Source organism: Mauremys mutica, chromosome 1, assembly GCF_020497125.1.
Source record: "Mauremys mutica isolate MM-2020 ecotype Southern chromosome 1, ASM2049712v1, whole genome shotgun sequence".
Lineage (NCBI taxonomy): Eukaryota > Metazoa > Chordata > Testudines > Geoemydidae > Mauremys > Mauremys mutica.
Window position 1 is genome coordinate 151,762,839 of NC_059072.1, and position 16,828 is coordinate 151,779,666.

A 16,828-nucleotide genomic window follows, 5' to 3' on the forward strand; every position below is an offset into this window, starting at 1 on the left:
CTTCCCACCCACACTGCCTTGCCAGCCTACCTCAACTCTCATCTGGGGTAACATCCTCTAGGGGTAATGAGTCTTTCATGGTCCATGCAGCTTTTGGCCTTGCTGCTGTGCCTGCTAATCAATGCAAAGTGTAGTGGTAAGGAGAACTGGGCAGAGAAAGGTCATGGAGGATTCTGATATTTCCAAGTACGATTTTGTTCCCATTTGGAATGGAACCGCACAATTTCAAAATCTCTGTGAAAGGGAAGGGAGTTCCAACTCCAAGGCAGTGTGCCTGGCAGGCTGCCCTGGAACCCTGAGCTCTATAGCAGCCTGATGGCTGAGTTGCCAAGGAGCTAGGCAGGTGAGCTGGCAGGAAATAGGCAGGTTTATAATGGGACCTGGCTGGCAGGCCGGAACCCTGCCTGGATTCCAGAGGAACATGGCCAAAATTGAATCATCTCCACAAAATGTTTTGATTTCAATGAATTGGCAAATTCTGACAAAAAATATTTCATCAGCATTTTTCCAACCAGTTCCAGTTTGTAACAGGAGAGCTGGAAGTCAGCTCCCGCAAACTCATCTCCTAGAGGGGCCACCAAACATCTGTTAGTTAGGAACAACTTAATCCCTACTGATCTGGGCTGGGTTCAAGTTGATGATTTAGATTCAGAAGGCTCTGTAGCTCATTAGGAATGCCTAGAGACATCCCGTCCCTCCGTAAGTGTTCATGTTACGCTTTCAGGGATAAAGCTTGCTTTCTGGAAAAAGAAGTGTCTCCGTTCTGACTTTTCGGGAACTGACACACGCAGGGACACACAGGGTATGTCTGCCCTGTAATAAAAAACCTGAGGGTCTCAGTGCCCAGGTCAGCTGATTCAGTCTCGGAGGGCTGGTGCTCAAAATGGCAATGTTGATGTTTGGATTCAGGCTGGAGCCCAAGCTCTGAAACCCTTCCCCCTTGTGGGCTCTCAGAGCCTGGGCTGCAGGCAGAGCCCAAACATCTACACTGCAGTTTTAGCGCCCTGCAACTTGAGCCGTGTGTGCCTGAGTCAGGTGACTTGGCCAGCTGTGGCTGTGCCACAGGTCTTGTATCACAGTGTAGATGTACCCACAGGCAAAGTCTTCCACACACTGCTCTCATTCTCCTTCAAACACATGCTACTATGAAATGCCCCACCTTGTTCTTAAAGGGACAACTCCTATTAACAATTATACAAACATTAAAAATACAACAAATATTGATGTAACGTCCAAATTCACCTCTCAATATAATCTTTTGCTAAATAAAATAATTTGAATAATTATCCAGGGCTCCCACACTAACTCAAAGAGGGTCATAGGTATAGCTATAGCCCAAAGTCATCAATAGGCCTTGAAGCCATGACTCTTCACTCCGCAGCACAGCTACCAGCTACTTGAACAACTGCTGATAGAAGCAGCTATTAACTTCTTTGTGGAGCAGGTCACAGAGGTTCCCTACAACATATACTCTGCCAATGGATTACACAACTATTGTGAGACAGCACTAGGATGCTGAATATCAGGATTCCTGGGATCTCTTTCTGCCTCTGTGAGCAGAATGTGGGGTAATGGTTAGAGATAGCACAGACAAGCACACGATTTGGGCCTGTCGTATTAAAGATTGAGAGTCTATTCCCAGCTCTGTCTGAAGTGATTGAGTGAAGCCACTCATTTCTCTTATCTGAAAAAATGGATGAATGATAGTTGCATAAGGTAAGAGGACACAAGGCCTTGATTAATATGGGTTATTATGACCTGCACAGAAATACTAACAGCAGGTAGTGGAAGAGTTAGGATTAAAACTTGCATATGCTTGGTTATAGGCTAACACACATTTTCTTAGGCGACTGGGTACCTTAGGAAAGAAAGATTTTCTCTTTCTCTCTTTTTTTCTCATATTATGTGTGTGACATTTTCCTTGAGATAGGGGAATGTACGACATTCCTGCCAAATGCGTGAGTGTACATGACATGTGGCAGATCTGTACTTCCCTCCTGCTTTTCTCCTGGTCTAATGTAATGATAGGGATGTTCTCATTCTTTTCTGAAATCTAGTAACTCTTGACCCCATGATATCCTGGAGCAGTGAGTTCCACAAGTCAGGTAATGGTTAAAGAATATTTTCTTTTAGCAATTTTCAATGTGTTCTGCTTTCAATTTAATTGAACAGCCTCTTGTTCTTGTATTAGGAAAAAGAGTAAATAGGAGCCCTTGATTTACCTTCTCTTGCTATCCATTATTTAGCATTCATCTCCTCTCTGTACTGAATGAAGTCTTTTCCCTGATTGGTTCTACAGTTAATGTAGAACCCAGTAAGGTGTAGGGGGAGTTCAGATTATTCCTTGCAATGTGCATCACCTTGTATTTGTCAGTCCAGAAATCTACCTGCCTTATGTTGTCCTAGAGGCAACACAGGGAGTGGGAGGGGGAGATGGAGGTTTCAGGTGACTCAGCTTTTGGGAACACTGCTTACGACATTCTGGCACATGCAAAGTTGGTGGTATGAGCATGTGGAGTGTTCTGATGGGGTAATGTTTTATCTCCACTTTGCACAGGTGTAAATGACCAGGCAAGGCCCAAGACTGAGATTGCTCAGTAACTCATGAAGCTCTTTTGTGTTTTCCTAGTGGAGCAGGAGCTGCAGATGTCAGGGAACAACCTCCTCTCTCCATTCTCCTTTCCTCTCCTTTGCCAGGACAACAGCTTTGCCCTTTGTCCCGCTAAAGAACCTGCCGCAGGGGTGAAGGTCCCTCAACTCCTCTCTGTTCTCTAAACCCATCCCAGCCAGGGCTGGACTCTGGTCCTGGCCTTCCCCCATCACAATTCTACTTAGTGCAGAGACCCCCGCAGTGGCATAGCCCTCACCATGCACGCACGACTCTTATTCACTTCTGAGGCCACAAAGAGTTCCCACCCTGAGTGTCCCAGGCTTGGCCAGAGAATGATTCAGTTCCTTGCCAGCCTTTCAAGGGTCACCGTAGACTGTGAAACTAGGGCACAGGAACAAAATGGATCCTCCCAATCTGAACACGGCCTCTAACAAGTGGGGGTCAGAGAAGGGTCCTCATGACCCCAGCGCAAAGAAAACTGGAGACCAGTCGGTCAATGGGTGATGAGTAAGGGAGCTGATATTCCTCCTCTTTCCCCTCTTGATTTACTGCTGAGGCAAGCTCTACCTCTGCCACCAGACCTTACCCTCCCAGTTCTCTTGTCCTCCGTATCTTAAGGATCTCTGGAACTCAGCGCCTCTAGGCTCAGCTAAGCTGGTACAAAGTTAACAGCCATGACTGAGAAATTTGTTCCAATCCAAGGCCCAGCCCTTGCCCTGGGATTTAAAGCAGAGCACTTCCTCATGGTGAACAAGAGGAACAGCAAGAAAAGAGTGAGCGGAATGCTCTAGAGAGAGGCCTCTCTGGGGCATATCTACAGAAGAGCTGGCAATCCTATAGAGAAGGGCTGAGAGCTCTGGAGCAGAGATTTCTTGAAAAATATACACAAAGGGGATTTAGGGGTACTCAGAATGGCAGGCTCCTACACCCCTCTAGAGAGGGGCTTAGAGTTCCAGAGAAGAGACATCACTAATGATAATTGTAAAGCTTTGGGGAGCTCTGTTCCTCTCCCTCTGTTTGGGAGATGCTAACACACCAAGAGAGCAGAGGTACTGGAGCAGACAATGAAAGCCTGTGTGGAGGAGCCCAGCTGTTGCAGATTCCCATAATCATGGGGAGAGGGTTGGATGCAAGCACACATACAACCTGGGTTTTTTCCTAGCAAATTCCCATTTGCAGACATTCACCATGATAGGTGTAAACCTTAAGAAAATAGCCAGTGCAGAGCTCCCTGTCTCATGCACCATCATGGTGCCCACTACTACTGTGGAGGCCAGAGCTGGGCAGCAGCAGGCTGCTCCTCTGTCACTGCTGAACTTGGCTGATGAGCCAGTAAAGTGGAAAGCAACAGCTGGAAACATTAAATTTTCTCTGTGAGATAAAGAGAAATGAAAAGAGGTGTTGGGTGCCTTCCCTCAGACCTCAGGAATGTAGGAAGAAATTAAAAGGACAAGAGACAGTGCTGAGGAACAGGACCACTGCCCTGCACAGCCCTTAGGGAGGATGAGTCATGCTGGGCAACTGAGCAGATTGGGTCTGACAGACTCCACCAGAATCACAGCCTCACGCCGTTGAGTCGAGGGACAGAAATAAACTAGGATGCAGAAGGGACCTGGGGAGATGTGACCATGAACTGGGGTTATCTTGGCACACGTATTTCTAGCTCAGCAGGGCTGGGCAGCACAATCTAGTCACAGAATGCACAGCACTGCCAGTGCCCCTAAAGCCCCTCCATGGTGTTCCAGCTCTCTCCATGTTTCCTTCTGGAGCTGAGGTGGGGCACAGTCTCTGGGACCTCCCAGGGGATGTGGGATGGGTCCTGGGGCTTGACCCAGCCACTAGAGGAAGGGATATGAGTGTGTTTATGGAAATCTTGCATCCGAAGAAGTGGGTATTCACCCACGAAAGCTCATGCTGCAAAACGTCTGTTAGTCTATAAGGTGCCACAGGATTCTTTGCTGCTTCTACAGAACCAGACTAACACGGCTACCCCTCTGATACTTTATGGAAATGCTGGTTCCTCACTACAGCCCAGGAGCAGCATCGATAATAGTAATCCAAACAATTATGGAAAGCCTACAATATGTCCAGCTTTTTTTCAAAACCATTGCCTTTTGTGGTCATATGCCATTGGGCAGCGTTCTAGCTGTTTTAATTATTTTTTCATTGCAGATACTGTTGTGCGTTGTTTATTTGGATCCTTTTGTGCAATTTCATATCAATGTGGTTTCATTTTGCTTTTATTCCTATTTTTTAGTGGTATGTTATCAGTGTGGTTCCGTCATTCTGTGTGATGGTTCATAAATTGTGGTGGTTTGTCATTGTATGTTGCAGCTTTTCAGAGTTGGGTATAATGGTTGTTATCACTGTGTTTGTGGTTGTGTACTATTGTGGTGGTCTGTCAACTATTATACACCACTATTTTGCCATTGTATGTCAATTTGTTTGAGTTTTATTGTGAATTATTATGGTTGTTTTAAACATGGTGTATTGTATTTTTAATTTATTGTGGTTGTGTCTTGTATTTTGGTGTACTAACATGTATTTATGCTTGTGTTTAGTGTTGTGGTTGTTTAACATCACTGTTAAGGTTGTATCTAGCTTTTCATTTAATGGAGGTGAAAACATTCTATAGAAATCTGTTTTTGGAGTTAGAGGAGCAATTTCAAATGCGACGTTGTAGTTTGGGAACTGATGAATTTCTAAGGAATCTTGAAAGGGGGGAAAGACCCAACATGAGATCATTTTGAGGTCAGTTTTAACCATTTCAAAAAGCACTATATGACTAAAAATGTCCAATGTCTACCTTTTTTAAAAACATCTTTTTACAACATACCAGAGCAGTCTGAGATATGAAGTTAAATACATTTGAATCGGCTCTGAGTAGTAGGGAAGAAAGTGTGTTAAAAGTCGCAACATATTTTGTATGTTTATGGGGAGGTAACTGGAAGCTTAGCTGATATGGGTTCAGTTCCCTGATCTGCCACATATTTCCTATATGGCCTTGGATGAAAAATTTTCCAGAATGATTCAAGGAACAGCTTCATTGCAAATAAATAAATAAGAAAAAGAAAAAAGACTTGTGTGAACTAATAAGGATGAATTATGTTCCAAATAATAGAATTTTATTCGGTAACAAGATCCGTGAAAAGAAAAATCTGTAAAATTTTAAAGCAAATAAAGTGTTTACTGTATTAAGTTTTTAATGTTTTACCCAGCATGTTGGGAGCATGGGGGGTGCTGGTTAGTCAAAAGTTCTGGTTAACTAAGAGGGGGTGAAGGCTTCATCTGGGGGTGCAGGTTCTGGGGTGGGACTGGGGATGAGGGGTTTGGGGTGCAGGAGGGGACTCCAGGGTGGGGCCAAGGGGTTCAGAATGGGGAAGGTGGTGCAGGGTTTGGGCTCTGGGAGAGAGTTTGAGTGCAGGAGGGGGCTCAGGACTGGGGGGTGGGGCATGGGAGGGGGTGCGAGGTGCAGGCTCTGGGAGGGATTTTGAGTGTGGAAGAGGGCTTGGAGCAGGGGATTGGGGTGTGGGAGGGGTTTTGGGGTACTGGATCCAGGCAGCGCTCACCTTGGGTGGCTCCCTGCAAGCGGTGACTTGTCCCTCTGCTCCTAGGCAGAAGTGCGGCCAAGTGACTCTGTGTGCTGCCTCTGCCCGCAGGCGCTGCCCCCACATCTCCCATTGGCCATGGTTCCTGGCCAATAGGAGCTGTGGAGCCAGCACTCAGAGGGTGGGGGCAGTGCACGGACCCCCCGTGGCCATTCCCTCACCCAGGAGCAGCAGGGACATGTCACCACTTCTGGGGAGCCACGCGAAGCCAAGTAAGAAGCCTGCTGGCCCCGCACCAACTGGACTTTTAATGGCCTGGTCAGCAGTGCTGACTGGAGCCGCCAGGGTCCCCTTTCGACCAGGTGTTCTGGTTGAAAACCGGACACCTGCCAACCTATTGAAGATATGTATTGGGAGATATCCAAAATGCCCGTTTCTAGAGCTTTCCGGTGGGTAAAGTGCTGGATAATACAGTATAGACCAGAATAGGGGTGGGGATAGCTCAGTGGTTTGAGCATTGGCCTGCTAAACCCAGGGTTGTGAGTTCAGTTCTTGCGGGGGCCACTTAGGGATCAGGGGCAAAAATCAGTACTTGGTCCTACTAGTGAAGGCAGGGGGCTGGACTCAATGACCTTTCAAGGTCCCTTCCAGTTCTAGGAAATTGGTATATCTCCAATTATTAATTAAAAATGATCAAGGGGAAAGAATATTAATGTCCAATTTAGCCACACACACCCCAACTGTGGCTCTTGAAGGTCACTGTATGTGAAGCTGTGGTTGTCCTTAATGTCCTCCAGGGTGGACTGTTAGGGGTAAGGCTAAATACAGCAGGTTTACTTGGCATGATTATGGCCACTATCCCTTCAGTGGAGACATACATGTTCTGGAGACACAGACCTTCCTGGGGCACCTCTCAGAAGGGTCAGCACAACCAGGGGCAGCTTCCACTGTGCAGCTCCTGTTTAATCCCTCTCCCCAGGGAGCTACTCAACCTGGTAACCAACATTCTGTAAAAACCAGTAAATTAACAAGCAAAACCTATGGTTAGTGACAGTAAGGATACCTCAGGACCCACCCCAAATCCTTGGAAGCATGGAAATACCAAGTTAAGGGAAAGTCTCCAGCATTCCTTGTCACTGGCTGGAGGGCTGGATTGGGGAAGGCGGCGGCTGGGGCAGGGAGGTGAGGAAGGGAATCACAGGATGCAGGAATCAGGGAGGGCTTCTGGCAGCAGGGCAGGTGGGTTCTGGGGACAGGGCAGGCCGGGGGTGTTTGGGAAGGCCAGTTGTAGGGGTTATCATTAGAGGGAGTTGTTTGGTGCATCAGGCAAATAAAGTCAGATTTTGCAATGAAAACTCTAAAGTGATTTATTGCATTTGGAGCAGATATAGGAAACATCTGAGATAAAATCCAGGAAGTCAAATCAAGCATATGCACAAAATACATCTGTGTATACCTTACATTCAGTACATTCCCTGATGGAGTTGGGGCTGAGCCATCACCGTGGGTGGGTGCTTGTCCTGCTCACTCTATCCCATCCACACCTGATAAAATCTCTTCTTGGCAATGAGGCTGGGAGAAAGATGAAAGAACAAAGCATCGCACTTGAGGAAGGAAAGGTGAGTTGGATCCAAGCAAGCAAGGTGGGCTGCAAGGTGGCTTATCACTGGCAGAGACTTCATTCACCCTTCTGTCTCAAGCATCGGAATAGTCATTCTTCAGCTGACTGCAAGAGAAAGAAATTAAACAGCATGAGCTCTGGTATTGTAGAGGTGAAATGCCCCCTACTCTATGCTGTGACCCCACTGAGCCTGCCAGTCTCCTGACCTCTGGCCAGACTGGAAGGCATAGAACACAGAATACTTTACATAGCTGGGGGGAAGTGCAATATTTATACAACGTTGATTATGCATTTGTGTGACGTAATGCTCTTCATTTCCAATGTGGCTGCACTGAGCTCTGTAGGGGAGTTACAGAGTGACTGTATTGCTTCACGTTTTGCACAGCTTGTTCTGTTTTCAGATGTAGTTGTACTGTTTTGTCTTTTTCTAATAAGGGCTTCTTTAGAATCATAAATAACTGTGCTACCTGCACTCACATAAAAACAGATGAAAGCAGAGCTACGTTTCTGTCACCTAGCACATAATCACCACTATGTTTCTTTCACTCAGCCCTCACTGCCACCTAAAATAACATTTACTAGGAACTTAGTAATATTTAATGACAAATGATAAGAAGGCAAATAAAACCCTTAAAGTTCACTAGTGTACTCTGCATATAAATCCAGCATATGACAGGATCTCTTATGTTGTTGGCACCTGTTTTCCTATTATGGGGTTCAAGAGGTCTAGTTTCTGGCCACCTAAAGACTGAAGCAAGCAGTTCAATCTTGGCAATCCAGGCAGGCCTAGAAAGCTCACTGCTGCTTTTGCAAATGTGAAAGGTGCAACCATAACAGCAATCATCTTCCTCACAGAGCAATCATTGTGCATAAGGAGGCATTTCCCGGGGCTTTCAGAAACACGGCCTTCCTCGATCGGATGTTCTCCCAGTTGGTCATCCCAGGACTGGAGAACAATGATGCCGCCCCCACCACTCTGTACTTATGGGTTTGGCCCAAAATAGCTTTTGAACACTGAGTGCTTGTCCAGAGACTCTACATCACTCACTAGTACATGCCATCGCCTGGGCAATTCTGATAGATTAGGTCTGTTGCCCCTCTACGGGGATCAACACACAACAGTCTCTTCCAGCTAAGATTGCCACTACATGGCTCTCTGCTAGTAATGACTGCCAGGGGCGGCTCTACCTTTTTGGCCGCCCCACGCAGTCATGCGCGGGAGGCGCCCCGGAGCCGCGGGAGCAGCGGACCTCCCGCGGGCATGACTGCAGAGGGTCCGCTGGTCGCGCGGCTCGGCTGGACCTCCCGCAGCTGCGGACGGTTCGCAGGTCCGGCGGCTCCGCTTGAGCTGCCGCAGGTATGCCTGCGGGAGGTCCAGCCGAGCCGCGGGACGAGCGCCCCCTCCGCAGTCATGCCTGCGGCAGGTCCGGTCGTCCCGGGGCTCCGGTGGACCTCCCACAGGCATGACTGCGGCAGGTCCGCCGGCCCAGTCTGCCGCCCCCCCCGGGAAAGGGCCGCCCCACGCGCGTGCTTGCCGCGCTGGGGTCTGGAGCCGGCCCTGATGACTGCACAGCTGTCACTGTCTCTCCACAGCTGCTTCTGCTGCCTCAGAGCATAGAATCACCAAATCCTAGGAAATGCCAGCTCTTCACTCAGTGAGAAACCCTTGTTCTCATGAAAGCAGTCAGCAAGTGAAGCAGCATGTGTTGGTTTACTTGGACATTGTTATAGGGATTCTGGGAATTTGTCTTCTCCTCCCACAATCCCTCTGGGCACCTTTGAGGCCTCCCAGAAGGCTATTGGCAATCACTCATAACATACTGCAGTTTGGAACAACGCTAGGAATTCTGGGATGAATGCCCAGAAGAAATTGCTGCTAACAAGCCAATGCAGTGATAGTGTAGATTTGGCATGTAACCGTAAAGCCACTTAACATGAGTGTGAATACTGTGAGGATGCACTGATTTGTGTTTATCACAACTGAGGTCACTAATTGCAACTGAGGGAATTACAGTCTAGACACAGCCTGAAGTGAAAGGCCCCATGTCCTATTCCCCCATCCCTGAGCTAGCAGCCAGCCTCATTTTCTTGAGGCCAGAATCTCTCCCTAGTCAGAGGGGCCTGGATTTGTACTTACCGTTGACACTGACATATTCTCCTTTCAATCAAGTCTTGCCTGGCTTGTGCCATCTTTTCAGCCCGTCGCTGCCAGGAGAGAAAGGAGTGTGGCATGAACCCACATTTCTGTGTTTAAAGTTTTACCCTCCAAAGTGGCTGGTGGTTTCAAACCCTGTGCCTGCCATGACAGTACAGATTTTATCTGCCTCACTCCTCAGAGATTTAACTGGGATATGGCTATTTTAAGAGTCCCTTCCCCAGGGGTGGTGGTTCCTAGTTCCCTCCCACTTGCTTCTCTGAAGTGGGGAATCCTCCGAGACTCATCCTGAGTTCAATGGAGGGACTTTCCTCCTTTGCTGTCTGCTGGGACTTGGGAACTCACCCTCCTCCGCTGCCGGGCAGTAAAGATGAAAATAAATAGGCTTGCAAGGAGAAGCAGCACTATGCTGGCTCCAAGTCCAACCACTACCACGATCAGCACATTCCATTCAGCAGCCTTCACTGTGGAGAGAGAAGTGAGAGAATTGGAGAGACAGACATAGAGAGAGACAGCATGGGGCTTTGAATGGAGGAAGCGGTGGTGGTCTCCCTACCCACAGTGTAGTCAATTCTGGTTATCGTGTTATTCTCCACCTTAAGGCTGCATCTCCACAGCCCCACAGTCTTGGTCTTCACCATCACCTCATTGTGACCCGACATATTTAATTTCTTCTCCGTCCCGTTCACATGCTCCCAGAACAGCTGGGCATTAGGTGGGATAGGAGCTGAGAGCTTGCAGAGCAGAGTCACGTTAGCCCATTTGGAGAGCGGCCCAACAGGGTCAGCAGAGACTGCAAAGAGAACAAGAGGGGGACATGCAAATGAGGGGATGGGAACAACCTTTCCATAGGGTCTGTGACAGAGTCTCAGGGGTCTCCAGATTGTAGGCATCTTTTTGGGAGGCACCTCCCATACTCCTGCCTGACTTCCTCTGTAGTGTCCATAGGGGCCACAACTTCCTCTCACCTGTCATCACCACCAGGTGGATGGCCTTCTCCACATGGCCACGGCTGACTGTGAGCTGGCACTTATACCATCCAGCATCCTTGACCTGGACTTTGGACAGTTTCACTTCCAGGGTATGGCTGGGTTTCCATGTAACCTGCATGTTGGCCATTTGGTTAGGCAAAAGCAGCTCTTTAGAGGTGACACTGAAGTTAAACTTCTCCTGGTACTTGCTGTCTGTCTTTGATTTCCACTCCCAGGCTACCCTGACGTACTCCAGCTCTCTTATCTGCAGCAGGTGAGTGCTCAGAGAATAGGAGATGGACACAGTGGAATTAACAGCTTCGTAGAGCGTCTCCCGCTTCAAATTATGAAAACCTGAATTCAGAGCAGAAAGAGGAGAACATACAGAAGTGTAGGGAGCAATAGTCTCATCATCAGTTTTGCAACTTCACCATGGAGCAGGGAGGAGATAGTCCGTCCCTCTGTCTAGCTCTAGGGAGATCCCATCTGGGTTATTGTGCTCAGTTCTGGAGGAGCTCAGAGAAGAGCCACAACAGTTCAGGAGGCCAGAAGGGTGAGAATCATCTGCATGAGTCTGAGATTCACAAATCCCTGGGGGAGGGGCACTGTTTAGGAGAACAAGGGGGAACAGGGTGAGACTGGGCCAAGGAACAGGAGCTCAGGAGCCAACCTCCAGTGCTGAGAGGTCTGTGAGCCTGGAGATCTTGTGAGGAAGGCCCTGGTGCTGCATTGCTCAGGACACTGGGAACTAGGAACCCAGGTAATGGGCTGTGACCTTTCCCTGGGCTTGTGTGTGAGGAGGAGATGGGATATGTTTAGATTTATCCACCATCTTCTGCATTTTCTAGGCAGCTGCAAAGTTCTGAGATCGGATCCATGCTTCTCTTACCTATCACCAGCACCTTATAGGGTATGTCCAGCTTAGCAGGCAGGGATGTGATGTGGCACGTCCAGGTCCCACTGTCCTCAACCTGGAGGTTGTGTATCTGCAGAGTGCGTCCACCATTCTTCAGTTCTGTTGACTGAGTGGCTGTCACTTTATCCTTGCGGTTGTTGGACCAGGTGACACTGGCACTTGAGGAACCTTGTATGCTCAGCATGAGATTTTTATCCTGCAGGAGGTAGCCACTAGGAGAGCCTGTAACTGTGAAGAGAGAGAGAGCCCATCCAGTGAGTCCTGTCCTCCACCAGCTTCCTCCAGGCGAGGGACTGGGATGAAGGTGAGCATGGGAATCTCAGCAGAAGGGCAATCTGAGGAGGTAGGGCTAGCTGGAGGAAAGGGATCTGCGATAGCTCAGGCCAGAGGAGATGAACAAAGGACAGGGACCTCAGCAAAGTGTTGTCTCAAAGCTCCTTGCACTCTCATCTCACTGTCCCGGATCGCTCACCTTCAAACACCTGCAACTCGACCTTGAAAATTCTGGAACCAACTTCACAGACGTACTTGCCAGCATCAGAGTGCTCCAGTTGTGACAGTTTCAGGGAGAAGTTCCCCTGCGTATTTAATTCATACCGATCCTTGAAGTTTAGGCCTTTGGGGAAAATAAAAAGGCTGTGGGTGAAAGCTGTTCCCCAAGAGAGCGGGGATTCTCTAGCCCTGTATGAGGGACAAGGGTGTGGTGAATTTGGAATTCTACCTCTCAAGAGACGGTCCAGATACTGGATCACAACTCGGTCATTGTATTTCCAGGTCACCTTATCACTCGGGGATTTGTCAGTACAGGGCAGAATCACCTGTTCCCCAACAGCACCAAACACTGTTGTCTCTCCCTCAGCCATAATGGGGATCAGACCTGAAAGAGACTCCCCCAAAAATAATGGGGGGAAGGAACAGTCATTACAGTGGCAAAATTAATATCCTGTCTCCATCAAAATGGACCCCAAACTTCCTATTCCCCCACACTCCTTCCTGGGAGTCTACCCCATTTTTACTTGCTCTTTTTCTTCTTGTAGTCTTTCCAAAATCTCTAGTCTCCTCATTCCAACCACCTCAACTCTCTTCCATAAAATCTATCTATCTATCTATCTATCTATCTATCTATCTATCTATCTATCTCTAACAAATGGTGACAGATGTGGCATTTTCCTGCAATATCCATGAAAAACCTTACTGAATTAAGTGTACATATATCTGGATTACATTTAAATATATTGAATTAAATGCAAAGGTTATGTATTATTGTGGGCCGGGATGTATGTAACCTCTCTAGGGGTGAGCTGTGATGTGAACCCTGGGAACTGTTATGAACTTCAAAGGACTGTATTGAACAATGTGCCAGACAAGAATGGATTTCTGGGGACAAACAGTGTCCAGTGGTTTGTCTGGGAACTCTCCGGGCAGGGGCGGCTCTAGGAATTGTGCCGCCCCAAGCAGGGTGGCACGCCGCGCGGGTCGCTCTGGCAGTCGCCGGTCCCGCGGCTCTGGTGGACCTCCTGCAGACGTGCCTGCGGAGGGTCCGCTGGTCCTGCGGCTCTGGTGGAGCATCCGCAGTCATGCCTGCGGAAGGTCCGTCAGAGCTGCCTGCCGCCCTCCTGGTAAAATGCTGCCCCAAGCGCGCGTTTGGCGCGCTGGGCTCTGGAGCCGGCCCTGTCTCCGGGGGAGGTGAATGTGAAAACCCAGCCTTATGAAGCTGTGCCCTGAAGAGGGGACCATTGTTTGCTGATCATCTGCCCCTGGAATCTCAAGATGAAAGGCCCAAAGTGTATAAAGAAGAGACTGACCTATTCATGGTGTTCTGGGTCTGACTCTGGGACAGTTATGAACTTGTAACCACAGGGAAAACCCTGTGTGGGGTTTGAAGGACAGACTCCTACCAGATCCCTTGTTAGAGGTGGGATGATCACTGCTAAATACTTCTTTTGTTTTTAGCATGTTTTTTCTGTATTGCTTTTGCCTTATGAATAAATGTGTTGGCTTAGAAAGACCTGTGTGGTAACTTCTAACTGCTAGCAATTACCCTGTTCATATCCTCTGGAGAGAAAGCACAGTGCAGACATTGTTCTTGTAGGCAGTCCTTACTGGGGAATTCATGGTGTAGGTAGGGAACTGTGCAGCCTGGGAATACCCAGTGGTGAGCTGGAGCCGGTTCCCACAGGTTCCCAAGAACTGGTTGCTAAAATTAGACCTCCGTGGAGAACCGGTTGTTAAAGGGCCAGGGGGTGGGCAAAGAACTCCGGTCCGCGGGCTGGACCATCCTGTTGCTCCCAGGATTCCCAGCTCGGGAGGCTGAGGCTGAGGCTCCCCCGGCTCTTCCCCCCAGCTGCAGCATGGCCAGCTGCCAGCATCAGCTGGGCAGCTCAGCTGAGCTCCCCAATTGTCCTGCTGCTGCTTTTTGAGAGGCCCAGCAAGGTGGGGGTGGGTTCCTGCTGCAAGCTCCAGGGCTGGCCAGAGGGGAAGGGAGGAGGCAAGTAGGGCAATTGGCCCGGGCCCTGCAGGGGTCCCTGGCCCCATGAGGATGTCTCCCCCAGGCCCTCCCCCACTCCCCCCACCCCGAAGAGCCACAGCATGGCCAGCAGCTGGGCAGCTCAGCTGAGCTCCTGAGTCGTCCTGCTGCTTTGAGCTGCCGGGAAGGTAAGGGGAGGAGGGAGCTGCAAGCTCTAGGGCTGCCAGGGGGGGCAAGTGGGGCAATTTGCCCCCAGTCCCACGGGTATGTCTCCCCCCACCCCAGCCCCTGCTCCCCCCGCTTAAATCAGAACTTTTTATAGGGAACCGGTTGTTAAGATTTTGGCAGCTCATCACTGGGAATACCACAGTCAGGAGGAAGAGAGACATGGGTCTTCGTCCAAGAGAGGTGATGGCTGGGGAGCTGAAAGCCTAAGGCCTGGTCTACACTAGGACTTTAATTCGAATTTAGCAGCGTTAATTCGAACTAACCGCTCAACCGTCCACACCAGGAAGCCATTTAATTCGAACTAGAGGGCTCTTTAGTTCGAATTTGGTACTCCACCCCGACAGGTGGAGTAACACTAAATTCGACATGGCTAGCTCGAATTAGGCTAGGTGTGGATGCAAATCGAACTTAGTAGCTCCGGGAGCTATCCCACAGTGCACCACTCTGTTGACGCTCTGGACAGCAGTCGGAGCTTGGATTCTCTGACCAGCCACACAGGAAATGACCCGGGAAAATTTGAATTCATTTTCCTGTCTGGGCACTTTGAATCTGACGTCCTGGCTGGACATCGGGGCGAGCTCCGCAGCACCTGCAACGATGCAGAGCTCTCCAGCAGAGGAGTCCGGCCAATCCAAGAATAGAAAGAGGTCCCCAGCATGGACAGACCGGGAAGTCCTGGATCTGATCGGTGTGTGGGGCGAGGAGTCTGTGCTGTCGGAGCTGCGCTCCAGCAAGCGGAATGCAAAGACCTTCGAGAAGGTCTCCAAAGCAATGATAGAGAAAGGATACAGCCGGGATGCAATGCAGTGCCGCGTGAAAATCAAGGACCTGAGACAAGGCTACCAAAAAGTCAGAGCGGCAAACGGACGCTCCGGAGCCCAGCCCCAGACATGCCGCTTCTACGAGGCACTGCATGCCATTCTAGGTGGGTCTGCCACCACTGCCCCACCAGTGACCGTGGACTCAGTGGATGGCATAGTGAACCTGGACAGTTCCTCCTCGATGTTCGCCGATGGGGAAGATGAGGAAGGGTCTGTGGAGGACGGCGCAGGCGACAGCGAACACAAAACCGCTTTCCCTGACAGCCAGGATCTCTTCATCACCCTCACAGAGATCCCCTACCAACCCTCCCCGGCCGTTAACCCGGACTCTGAATCAGGGGAAGGATCAGGCGGTAAGTGCTATAAACATGTAAACATTTATTTTTTATAAAACAGGTATAAAAAAATAGAAATGCTATATATAAAATTTTCAATGAAAAACTATACGAAAAGTAGGTCCACACATATAGGGATTGAACAATAATCCTCCATGGACAATTCAAGAAAGGTCTCATTTAGGTCCTCGAAAAGCCTCCGCAGGAGGTTCCTGGGGAGAGGTGCCTTGTTGGGTGCTCCGTGGAAGCACACTCTTCCGCGCCAGGACATCCTTATGTAGATGGGAATCATCGCCTCCACAAGCATGGCCGCATATGGTCCTGGTCTCTGCAGGGCTTCCCTTAGCATCCACTCTTTGTGACTCCGAGGGACCCGCATCAGGGTGATCTCGTTCATGAAATGTTGCATCTAATTAGGGCAATTAGTGTATTGTTACTGTTGTGAATGGTTGACTTTTACTTTGCATAACAATGACCCTCGCTTAACAGCCACATGTTGTAGGCCACATAGGAAAAGCATACATTGATCTTTCCCGTGCACTGGCGGGAGTGGCTGGAAAAGGGTCAGAGTATATGATTTCCAGATTGCCTTTAGCGGGAGGGCACAGCTATCCATTAACTGATAAGCAGAATGTACTGTAAGGCTTACCAGGACTGTCTGCTAGACGGATTCAGCTGTCTCTCCCCACTTGTCCGCTCTCCTGTGCAATGCCGCAGCCAATGAGAGCGTATTCCGAAATCTCGAACTTGTCCTGAGATCTCGTGAGACTTGTTGCCCTGTATGGTCTTGTTCAGAGAAACTGACTAGACTGTGTTCACTGTTCGCAAACATGTATCTGTTCAAGGAAATCAGTTACTTTTCCCATCACACAGCTTCGGCTCTTTCCCGGACTGCCCCGGCATCCCCCTCGCAGAGGCTGGCGCAGATTAGGCGGCGAAAGAAAAAGACTAGGGACGAGATGTTTGCGGAACTGATGGCCTGCTCCAGAGCCGAGGCGGCAGAGCAGAGACAGTGGAGGGAGACCCTATGTCAACAGCATCGCACACACATCGAACGGGAGGATAGCTGGCGGCAGGAAGACCAGCAGGCGACTCAAACGCTGCTTGGCCTAATGAGGGAGCAAACGGACACGCTCCGGCGCCTTGTTGATGTTC

General features: G+C 49.3%; 1 protein-coding gene across 2 annotated transcripts in view; it reads right to left on the reverse strand.

The window, feature by feature from the left end:
- Positions 1-7,510: 7,510 nt before the first annotated feature.
- The window catches only part of CD4 (CD4 molecule), a 39,086-nt gene continuing 29,768 nt past the window's right edge, over positions 7,511-16,828 (reverse strand). For both annotated transcript variants that reach the window (XM_044983649.1, XM_044983642.1), the window contains 8 exons: positions 12,544-12,699; positions 12,295-12,438; positions 11,796-12,050; positions 10,904-11,260; positions 10,492-10,728; positions 10,281-10,399; positions 9,918-9,985; positions 7,511-7,885 (listed from right to left, as the gene is read on the reverse strand). In XM_044983649.1, coding sequence (XP_044839584.1) covers positions 7,855-7,885; positions 9,918-9,985; positions 10,281-10,399; positions 10,492-10,728; positions 10,904-11,260; positions 11,796-12,050; positions 12,295-12,438; positions 12,544-12,699 — 1,367 coding nt within the window. In that variant the 3' untranslated portion in view covers positions 7,511-7,854. The remainder of the gene's footprint in view (positions 7,886-9,917; positions 9,986-10,280; positions 10,400-10,491; positions 10,729-10,903; positions 11,261-11,795; positions 12,051-12,294; positions 12,439-12,543; positions 12,700-16,828) is intronic.